The sequence below is a fragment of the Topomyia yanbarensis genome, chromosome 3 (genome assembly GCF_030247195.1).
Source record: "Topomyia yanbarensis strain Yona2022 chromosome 3, ASM3024719v1, whole genome shotgun sequence".
Lineage (NCBI taxonomy): Eukaryota > Metazoa > Arthropoda > Insecta > Diptera > Culicidae > Topomyia > Topomyia yanbarensis.
The window spans coordinates 272,925,506-272,937,697 of record NC_080672.1 but is presented as its reverse complement, the minus strand read 5'-3'; the positions used below and the strand labels follow the sequence as shown (position 1 = coordinate 272,937,697).

The 12,192-nt window shown below is 37.4% G+C and overlaps 1 protein-coding gene across 2 annotated transcripts in view; it reads left to right on the top strand.

Moving 5' to 3' along the window:
• The window catches only part of LOC131689903 (uncharacterized), a 64,333-nt gene extending 59,331 nt beyond the window's left edge, over positions 1 to 5,002 (top strand). For both annotated transcript variants that reach the window (XM_058975289.1, XM_058975288.1), the window contains exon 8: positions 3,710 to 5,002. In XM_058975289.1, the coding sequence (XP_058831272.1) occupies positions 3,710 to 4,850 (1,141 nt within the window). In that variant the 3' untranslated portion in view covers positions 4,851 to 5,002. The remainder of the gene's footprint in view (positions 1 to 3,709) is intronic.
• Positions 5,003 to 12,192: the final 7,190 nt, after the last annotated feature.

Sequence of the window (12,192 nt, the reverse complement as noted above, 5' to 3'; positions counted from 1 at the left end):
TTTCTCGCAATGCATGTATTTTATTTTAAAAATTATTATGCCATCACTGAAAAAAATCCAAACGTTAATTCTATTTGCTTCAAACCGCTTAAAATTCATATGAAGAAGAAATGCTATTGTTATCACGCGCACACATACCTTCTATGTGTCAACTGTATAAACTATGTATGCACACACATAAGTTATATGTGCATATTGTTATAGAATGGGGTTTTATGTGCCTAATAGTTATGGAATGTGAATGTAAGATTAATATTTCTTGTAAATACACACATTAGGTTTATGTGCCAGCAAATAGTGTCTATATGCCTCCGTTAATTGCAAAAATCTATGTGTAAAATCAATAGGCATAACGTTTACTTTTTTCTGAGTGATTGTGTTCCTCAGACATTTTTACATATAAAACATCTAAAACTTCTACATTACTTAAGCGAATCCCAAGATACAGTGATTTAAAGCAAAAAACTGACAATTGCTCATCACTTTTTTCGCTATACCTAAGTAACCAAGCAAAATTTCAAAATTCTGAAAACGCCATTTTGTAGAGAATTTTCATATTAGTAATGTCGCCTATCTAACTCAGTTTACATCTTATGACAACCCCCCCCCCCCCCCCCCCGTTTGTCTTAAGATAGCACAACAGCGACGACTTGACCAAGAGCGAGGTTCTACAATTGGGAATAACAGCCCGGGGACAACTTGACAGATAGTGCTTGTTTCATATATGTACCACCGTTTTGATGGTGGCGCTAGTATGCCTTCTCTGTACGAGTACCATGAACAACGAAACGAAATAGTTTCAAGAGAAAAGCGTATTTCGTTACGTGTGTTATAAACGCCGTCAATGCAGCAAGAACAACATTTAGAAAAAACGTATTCCAAAATGTGGATAAAGAAAACAATTATTAGAGAATAAATTTATTCCTAACTGGAAACTATCAGCAAGGTACATACATTTAATTGGATGTTGTTTTTTTAGTTTTATTGTTGTGTGAAGTGTGTAATCGATAAATCATTGGTGCTTTTTGCCCGAGAAATATGAATGAAAAACATTTTGGCCAATGAAATCAAATCACCAAGCCTAACAATTCGTGAACCTATGACATCTTGTTTCAAATTAATTTAGAACGTCAAGAATTCTAGAATTTTGTTTGGGATATGTAGAATTTTCTACACTGTTAGCAAAATTGGCTTTGGATAGAATTTGTGCGCTTTTACCAGAATTCTGGCAGTAAACCGGTAGTGCCTGGTTTTAGCAAGAATGCTGTCAGGAATGTACAATTATGCTCGACTCTTGCCAGAATTTTGTTCGGCTTTTGCACTAATTCTGTCCGGTAGATTTTGCGATGGTTTTGGTACGGATTCCTTCAGAATTCATTTCGCATTTTACTGAGCTCTAGCTCGACAGAAAACTAATGGAACGGCTTCTACCGGAAGATTTCATGTTGGTTCGATCTCGAAGATTTTCGGAAATTTCAATATAAGTGGAAGTGGCTCGATTTTGAAAGCCATCTTCTTGTATTTCTAAAAATCGACTTATTTTTTTTTTGGATTTTTTAGATCCAAAATGGAATCTATGTTTCTGTTAAGGTATGGTGGAACTAGGACAGTTTCTAATTTGAACAGCGAATAAGTTCGGTGAAATGCTTAAATTGTTCATTTTTTACAGATATAGAAAATAATAGATGGGATGAGCCTTTTTTAAATTTTGTTCCATTCGAGCCGCCATGACATCACCAAATCACCACAAAATTTGCTTATACACTTATCCAGCTGCGTTGGTATTGTGCCGTTTTGACGTTTAAATTGGGAGGAAAACAAATCATTTGCACTGCGAATTGGGAGGAAAACAAACCGCTTGTGGGCTTAAGGGGAGTCCGGTAGTATAAAAATGCGAGATCTTAGTGTGCGTATTTTAAACGTCAGATATCTCAATGAGTTCAATATATGGGAGCTGTCAAGTTGTCCCCGGGCTGGGGAATAACGTGTTCTATTCGGTTCTCAAATTTTTACATTTCTTACAAAAGGAATGTATAGGCACAGAGAACAGACGTCCATCTTCAGCATTCAACTTGTGTAAAATCTCTAACGGTTTCGAACGTAGTTTGGATATCTAAACCAGGTGCGCTACTGTCGTCAAGTTTTTTTGTGGCTGAGTTCAACAGAATTGACAGCGGTTATTCATCTACCCAGTCAAACTAGTCCGGAACCGATTCGGACTTCCAGCATAATTTCCAGCTCAAATGCGTCAAGCGATAGAGTCGGAATCAGTTGTTTTCTTTGAGCTAGATTCCATGCTGAATCCATCCAGGATTTCGAACCGGTTCCGGAATCGATTTGACGGATAGTTGGGATAGATTGGTGTGACGGCGCTAGTGTTTATCGTATATTAATTCAAATGTTTACACACGTTTTTTAAATATTTTTGTTCGATCATGGATGTCTGTTCTCTGTGGTATAGGATTCGCTCATACTTTGAAAACTTTTTCCGTGACATGAAGGACCGAGTCTCATATACCAATCGACTCAGCTCGACAAATTGGGACAATGTCTTTATGTATGTGTGTGTTTGTTTGTATGTACACTAATGTCATGTAATTATCTCAGCAATGGCTGAACCAATTTTAATGAAACTAGTTTCAAATGAAAGGCATAACGTGACAATTTGACACTATTTTTGTTTTTTGATATGTTGTTTCCTTTCTGAGATATAGGTAGTTTTATGGAACCACAACAGATTTTAAGCAAATAACTTTCAAACAAAGCGACCACGTCACGTTAACCAGCCGTTCACGAGCGGCGGAGATATTAAACATTTTGCATTTTTATTCCCCGCTACCAATTTTCACTAACTAAAAATAAGACCGACACATGCGTTATTTAAACTCTTCGTATCTCTATTGAATTTTGAATGAAACATGCTTAAATATGTCATGTGAAAAGTAAGAACACCTTTTTGTGGTGATATTATTGAAAATACATATTCATTGTATTGGTACACTGAAAAAAATCCAAACGTTAATTCTATTTGCTTCAAACCGCTTAAAATTCATATGAAGAAGAAATGCTATTGTTATCACGCGCACACATACCTTCTATGTGTCAACTGTATAAACTATGTATGCACACACATAAGTTATATGTGCATATTGTTATAGAATGGGGTTTTATGTGCCTAATAGTTATGGAATGTGAATGTAAGATTAATATTTCTTGTAAATACACACATTAGGTTTATGTGCCAGCAAATAGTGTCTATATGCCTCCGTTAATTGCAAAAATCTATGTGTAAAATCAATAGGCATAACGTTTACTTTTTTCTGAGTGTATAAACTATTATGAAAAATAACGGATCAAAGCCCAAAAAAATCCACGAACTAGATCCCCCCCCCCCCTAAACACATGTTCCATTGATTTTATTTCACCGGTACGGATATGCGTAGAACTTTTGCGAAAGAACAAATTAACTCGATATTTTGTATATATTTATAACGTTTTCGAATTCCTATACTACCTATACTAAGTCTCTTGAAAAATACAAAACCACTGTAACACCACGTTATGCATAGCCTTCGTTGGTTGAATATGAGTCCGCTGCATTTATTTTTATATTTTCCTAGATTTATTAGAACTAAATCATATCGTAAAAAGTCCTTGTATGAGAATGAATGTATAATTAACCAACATTCAATATTTTCTTTTTTTTCAGTCAAAAATCTGCCGAGAAACGAAACCAAGACAAATTCCGCAAATACGTCCGGAAAAATTACGGAAAAACAGCCCTAATGGAAAACTTTCTCGAAGACGCCACAACGCTGTATGACATCTCTCTTCCGAAGGAGGAAACCGATGATGCTTGCAAGTGCAAGGACAACACACGAAGAAGCACATTCCCCAGTAAGCTATTTTCCGCCAAAAAAGGCAAAGAAGCCAAGATGCAACGACCAAAACTCTACGAATCTACCGATCAACTGAACGATCCGAAAAACGAAGACGAACTGTTGTTGGTGATCGAACACACCTCCGACAGCGATAGTGGTATTTTCACCAACAACCAGCTGGGCCGAAAGAGTACGCTTTCGAAAAAGCCCAGTTTTGGTTCGATGGTAGAAATTGACAAGCTCGTTAAGGAACCTGCAGAGGAATTAATGCTTGATACTACTCCAAAGCGAAAGTTCCGCTGTAAGCGTCGTACGGGTTCGTTCCGCAGCCGCAACACCAACCGACGCAAGCTGGATTACGATAGTGATGATGTTACACCACCAATCGATGACTTCGAAAACATCAATCTTGAGTTGCGGAAAGCAACATTCAACCGAACTTCATTTCGTTTTGATCTAATACGACAGGAAATCTCGACTAAAATGCAGGAAATGCAAAATCTACTCGAACAGGAAGATGATCTTCTCCGTCGCTTAAAACTGAAGAGTGCCAAATTCCAGGCGGAGAACCAAATCTACCGATCTCACATTGGTCTGGATTTTCACGTTGAACGTCTGCAGGATTCCATCGATAACTGCGCCAAAGAGATAATCGAAATCGAGCAGGAACTGCTAAAAACGAAAACAGAGATAGAAGAAAAGTCTCCTCTGATTGACAACCTCAAGTCGCTGCTTGAGTCGCAGGAATCCAAGCAGTTTAGACGATATTATTCATCATACTCTCCTTCAGGTTCAACGGCGGATAGTTTGAACTCATCAACTGCGATGGGAGCGATGGCCCTTCCCAGAAGTGACAGTGCGACCACGTCATCAAAGGCCAGCCTGTCCTCCCGCCGCAACTATAGAGAAACTGAGTTCGTTGATAATATTTATGAATTTTGTGATAATAATCAAAGTTTTGTGGTCTAACCGAAAAAAACCTTAAGCTTGTGGTTCTAATCTTACCAAGCAGATACGTTACTATATGAAAATAGTGCTCAAAAACTGTTTATACATATTCAAAAGCAAATATTTTAACTGTTATTCCATATATTTTATTACTCATTCCAATAAAGTTTACATTATGCAATAATTCGAAAAATGATTTTTTTTTTTGCGAGAGAAACGCATTTATTTTAATACATCAAGTAGTGCAATTGTGCCTCTCTTATTTACAGAAACTATGATTCGATGGCAGTATGGGTTTATGGAAGAGCGCTCGACAATCACGAACCCAATTAGCTAATAATTATACACATTTGCATCGTGTTAAACTCAATATATTACGTGTATTTTACTTATTTGTGTATCTGTAATCAAGAAATAACAATTTTTGGTATCTGGTATCGTTTCTCTAAACACTCTTCCTGACACATATTCGTCCCTGTTACAAAGTTTTAGCTGCAAAGCATCCACTGTTGCAGATGACCTGCCACACTAAATATTTCTCACGAAACTTAGACCTCTCTATCGTTCAGAATTACTCGGTCATTTCGTTGCACTAAAATACAGAAAGACATATCATTAGACGGCGCTGGTGGTTGAGTGGTAAGCGTGACCGCCATCCAGCCCAGTTGGTCTGGGTTCAATCCCAGCCGAGGTCGTTGAAATTTTTCTGAGGCGATCTGTGGTCTTCCTTCGGAAGGGTAGTAAAGCCATTGCTCCCTGGTCCAAGAGTTAATGTGTTAATATCTAGTGCAGATAGTGTAGTCCCCTCCCTGGCACCCCTATACTAACTAGTAAATATCCTCCTCTCGCGATATTCGTGGAGTGCGCAGTAGTATACACGGCCTCTAGCAAAAGCATGTATCGGACTAACATTCCTTCGCTTTCCTTCCGCGATCTACGTTCCGGCCTGGCCAGTGCCGGTATTGATCAATAAACACTTCAGGATTACCGGGAGTTGCACATTGAAAGATATTTCGCTCCTCCCAAACATAATTATCTACTGATTCCCTGTGCAACTTCAGCTAGTTCAGATCGATAACGGAGTAGCAGCCAGGGGTGGTCAAACAAGCTCAAGCCCAAGCTAGAATACAGGAACACATGTCATTGATCTGGTTGAAGTCTCCTATGTCCTGTTTTGTCATCCTTTGCCACGCACAATGGTCCAGATCTGGGAAAAGCTGGTCAAAAGTCAATATCTCGCGAGTGTTGCATTTTAGGTTAGTGATGTCTTCAAGAAAGTTTCTGTACATAATTAGCCCTTGTTTTTGCCATTGACAGACAATGATTTATCGCCCTAGATGTGAGATCCGAATTACATTTTTTCAAATATTTCATATTCAACATTGGCATCTTCGGCAAAGTTTTAGCAAATATCATCACAAGAAATTTTTTTGAAGACACCAAGTGACTCCTTTTGAACTTACACAACGGTTTTTACTTAATAATTATTTTTTCTTTAACATTTACATATTTGAAATGCTCTACAAAATTGTTCCATAGGCTATAATACGCAGAAAATCTCTTAACATTTTAGTGTACTAGTTCGTGAATCTGACAACTTATTATTTGTTCTATTTGAAAAACTATTTTTGCCACAAAATTATGATTACTATAGAATTGTTAAAGTATATTTTATTACAAAAATTTAACATTTCATGCAGAAATATGCAGCCACGCGAATTATATGTGCAAACAACATAAATCAGATGGTTTTCAATAGAAACCATATGATAGCGAGTTTATTTCTTTATTATACAATATTTGAACAAATAACACTTTAAAGTAGTGTAATGAATAGGGCGACCACAATTACAGAAAATACTTTCACAACCTTTTTTGTCGGATCCAGTGGAATGTGCTACTACGGAAAAATTACCAAAGAATTGTCCAACGTTGGTAGTTCCACTCCCTGGCTTGACAACTTTGACGATCAATCCCAATTCCTTCTTTATTTTTTTCTGGATCATTTCACCGTTCTTTAGTTAATTGTTGGTTTATGTTCCACTTCACTAGTACAAGCTAATAAGAAACATCCAATGCTAACTTCCCAAAGCATATTTTTCGCATGAGGAACTCCATACTTGAATGTGGAAGTATTGATTGCTCGCAACATCATTTTATCTAGAGCCATTACGGATGGAATTGCCCAACACACTGATAATATAAATTCTTAAATATAATGAAATCGATCATAAAATGCACGAATTCAATCGTCGTTTTCTGCAACGAAGTATTTTCGTGCATTCTAAATAGTAGGTTTCGTTAATTTCATGAAGAAGAATGGCCGCTAGGCGAACGAAATCTTTCGTAAATTTTACACGTTTAATGTATACTGCACAAATGTTATCGTTGATAACGACATTATTTTTCGTGAATGAAACGAAATGTTTTGTTTATTTTAATAAACCTGTGTGTATATTACGAACGATTTCGTTGGTCGCACGAATTCATTTCGTTTGTCTTAGAAAAGTGTTCGTATTTATTATCCTCTTATTGTTTTCAGTCGATCTTTTGGGATCGATGTTTGACAACATAGATTTTTTTTATTTAAAAAAATCGATGTGGCCAAATCGATTTTATTGTGGTACGAAGACATGGCCGCTTGATGAACAAAAGTTTTCGTAAATTTTATTTATTTAGTTTACATTGCACGAATGTAATCGTTTATAACGACATTATTTTTCGTGAACGAAACGAAATGTTTCGTGTATTTCAATAAATGTTTATGTATATGATGATCGATTTCGTTGGTCGCACGATTTCATTTCGTTCATCTTAGGAAAGTTTTCGCATTCATTAGCATATTATTTTTTCAATCGATATTTTAGGATCGATGTTTGACAACGACGATTTTTCAACTAACTAAAAGGATCGATCTGGCAAAATCGATTTTAACTCAACCTGCTCCCTTCTATCGATGACTAAAAAGATTGTGGTGTGAAGTAATGGCCGCTTGATGAACGAAAGTTTTCGTAAATATTAGGGTAAGGTGGGGCAAATCCGACCGTTGGGTAAACCCGACCCTCTTCTGTTATCGAAAGTCGGAAGCGCTACGCGAACTAATATCAATGTGGTCGTGTAGAGCATCGAAAATAACGGTAATGGTGGTATGACAGCATTTTATGAGTCTACATTGAGATGCTCGTACGACAAAAAGTGTGTTTTTACAAGTTTTTATTTGACTTTTGTGCATCATTGACTACAGGATATTTCTGATTGTTAAAGTGATTGCATAATAATTGTAAGAGGATTTAAATTCTTTGATTTAAAGTCTACATGTGCATAGATGAATTTAGTTCAACCTATATTTTTTAATTGCATCGTAATGAAAAATTACGCGGTGGGGTAAATCCGACCGCTTTTTTGCTAAGAAAATTTTTATTTATCAAATTGAAATATATTTTTGATGTTATTATTTATTATTTTTATGCAAAATTGTTCATAATTACAAACGAAAGACACAAAAACGTGACGATTATAGTATTCGTCGAGCAATTGCTCCGATGCAAATGGGAATATCATTACGTGTATACTACTCGTAGTTTTAGCATTCCAAGATTGATATTGAGCTCCATTTTCTTCATGTTACAATTCAATAACACCACATTCATTGATTTATCATTGAAAAACCATAAAATTTGAGTAATATCTGCACTAAATCAACCAAAAACATAGGGGGTCGGGTTTACCCCACCATTTTTGAAAACAGCAAAAATGAACATTTTTGTAAAACGCTTGTGTCTCAAGGTATTCCGAAGATCCAAATAAAATGCTGTATACATTTACAGATTTTACAGCCAAAACCATTTACTAGGTCGGATTTGCCCCACCTTACCCTACATATTCAGTGTTGTGTATGTTATTGTCGAAAACGGCATTATTATTCGGGAATGAATCGAAATGTTTCGTGTATTTTAATAATCGTTTATGTATATTACAAACGGTTTCGTTTGCCGCATTCGATCTTTTAGGATCATTATTAAGGACTAGAAAGATTGTGGTGTGAAGAAATGAACGCTTGATGAACAAAAATTTAACTAACTTTTACTTATCTAGTGTACATGGCACGAATGTCATCGTTGATAACGACATTATTTTTCGTGAATGAAATGAAATCATTCGTTTATTTCAATAAATGTTTGTGTATATTACGAACGACTTCGTTGGTCGCACGAATTCATTTCGTTCATCTTAGAAAAATTTTATTATTTATTTATTATCTCCTAATTTTTCATTCGATCTTTTGGGATCGATGTTTGACAACACCGATTTTTTTAGTTAAAAAAACAGATCTGGAAAAACCGATTTTATTGTGATATGAAGTCGGTCGCTTGATGAACGAAAGTTTTCGTGAATTTTACTTATTTATTGTACATTGCACGAATGTTGTCGTTGAAAACGACATTAATTTTCGTGAATGAAACGAAATGTTTTGTTTATTTTAATAAACGTCTATGTATATTACGAACAATTTCGTTGGTCGCACGAATTCATTTCGTTCATCTAAGAGAAGTTTTCGTATTTAATAGCATATTCTTTTACATTGCTCCGGGAGAGAAAAACTCAAAATTATTCATGCAAAACCATCGAGCGATGGCTCAACTGAATCCGTACTGCTCCGGATTCTGGATCAACTAGAAGTGAAAGAGGTTTAGAAAATCTTCCTGAAACCGGCGGACACGGATACGGCTACTAAATAGACAGACCGAGACCGTCGCGAACATCAACAATTATCTGACGTATAGCAACAATGACTCCATATTGAAGCTCTGTTGACGTTGACGGTTCGACGAATGGTGCTCGTAAATATTATAAAGATATTCGTATATAGCAGCGAACAATTCGTTTGCCGAACGAAGCTGTTTCGTAATAAGCCAACGAAAGTCATTTCGTGGTTTTCACGAAAAACTCGCAATAAAAAATAAATGTGTTTCAATAGAACTACGAACGATTCATAATATGTACGAAAAATTCGTATATTTTATGAAAATTATCTGTACGGAACCAATGCATAGCGATTTACGAATATATTCTATCAGTGCATGCACAGAAGATGATGTATCCGTCCGAATGGTTCGAGTTTTACTGTGTATCACACTGAGCCGATGATATATCTTAATTCATTTCCATTTTTCAATAGCACCAAGGATGGCAGCAGTTGCGCAATTTGATCAGATATGTACTGTTCTTCACGTTTTAAAGTTGTTTTATTTTCCTTGATGAATTGTATTCGAATATGCTTTTGAAACCTTGTTGACGAGGGCACAACATTTGTCCAAAAAGTTCTCGGAGGACCTGTTCTATTATGGTCCGTAACTGCAGTAGCACTATAGCTGTCAACCGTATAGAGCTATCATCTGTAAATTCAAAGGCAATCGTGAGGGGCAAGCACTACCCGGTCAGCGCGGCAAGTTTGCAAAAGTTGAGCAAAGCGAAATTGATACTGGCAGAGTTTCTGCGAGCATTTTGCGCGATTTCCCTCTAAGAACGGTTGGTTTCAAAATTGTCCAATGAAGGACGTTCGTTGGACCAATTTGGACGACGTCCAAATAACCGTTTCACAAACGTCCATCGTTGAACCCGTGTTGAACGATTTTGAAACAATTTTTTGGACGTCTCAGTGGGTTGTGCGAGAATTCTGGCAACGAATTCGCTCAAATGCAACAACCGTTTCTGACAGAAGCGGTTAAACCAACCGATGCTGTTCACTTTTATCCAGAATCGAGCCAGAAATGTACGGTCAAGATCTCTGCACGTTTCCTGCCACATCTTTGTCAGATGTTTTGCTCGATTCGTGCTAAATTCTACCAGGTAGGAATTACCAGGATCTTTGCACAGTTTATGTCCGAGTTATGCTAGGGTTTAGCTCGGTTCCTGTCAATATTTGCCAGAAAACGCGAGCGAAACCGAGTTCGCCCTAGCTCAACTAACCCGACAGGATACGCGCAGAAATCTGACGGGGCTGCCAAACCAAGACTTACAGAAATCTAGCAGAGTGGTCTCTGCCAGAAAATTTGCTCACTGGGGTGGAGCCGGAGTACGAATAAACACAGTAAAATTCAGCCGGAAATGAACTGGAATTCTGGCTGGTTCCAGACCAGCCAGAATTCCAGTTCATTTCCGGCTGAATTTTACTGGTTCTATACAATCATTGGGTGGCCAGACCTACCGATTTATCGGTAGTCCTACCGATTTTGGTCTTCCCTACCGATTCACAGACGAACAAGGCAAAACTACCGATATTTTGTTATTCCTACCGAAAACTACCGATTTTTGTTGATTTTGGACACATCCTACTCAACATTCTTTTTTTGGGTTGGATTTGGTCTGAGATCTGTGTTGTCAGTATGTTACAATTCTATGTCAATATTACGTTTTTAACTACCGATAAACTTTTAGTGACCCTACCGATATTAAGGAATTCTATCTGGCCACCCTGAATCAACCCCGTTCAAACCATTCGGAATTTGATTTGGAATCCTGAATGGAGTCAGTATGGATTCCAAATCAAATTCAACAACCGATTCTGAAACCGATTGAGTCGGAATCGGTTGTTGCATTTGATTTGGAACCCACTGAGATGTCCAAAAATTGTTTCAAAATCGTTCAACACGGGTTCGACGATGGACGTTCATTGAACGGTTATTAGACTTTGTCCAAATTGGTGCAACGAACGACCTACATTGGACGATTTTGAAACCAACCGTTCCACAGATAACAGACGTTTAGGCTCGATTCGAAACGTGTGTAAATCCCCGCTACTAAAATTCCGAATGAATGAGACGTTTGAAACACGTATGGCAAACGTTTGCAGGTGGCGCAGTGATCGATGCATGGCAGCTGGAGTGCAGCTATCAAACACGTGTAGCAAACAGTTGCGTAGATGGCAATAGTGAAACACGGATTTCCAACGGATATCAATTTGAAAGTTTACACAGGTTTTCAAAGAAATTTTGTTCTAGCCTAATTGTCTGTTATCTGTGACCGTTCTTAGAGGGAATCCATCCCAGTTAAACTCATTCTGGAACCGGTTCGGATTTCTGAAAGGAGTCATTATGGATTTCAAATCAAATGCAACAACCGATTCCGACTCAGAATCGGTTGTTGCATTTGATTTGGAATCCATGCTGACTCCATTCAGGATTCCGAATCAATTTCCGAATGGTTTGACCGGGATACTGACTCCATTCAGAAATCCGAACCGGTTCCGGAATGAGTTTAACTGGGTCTCTGGGTTAAACTGGGTATTTCTGAAGCATTGCAGTGTGTAGTCAAGGATAAGCGTGCATATAATTTGACGTTCTACAACCTGCGCGACATCTAA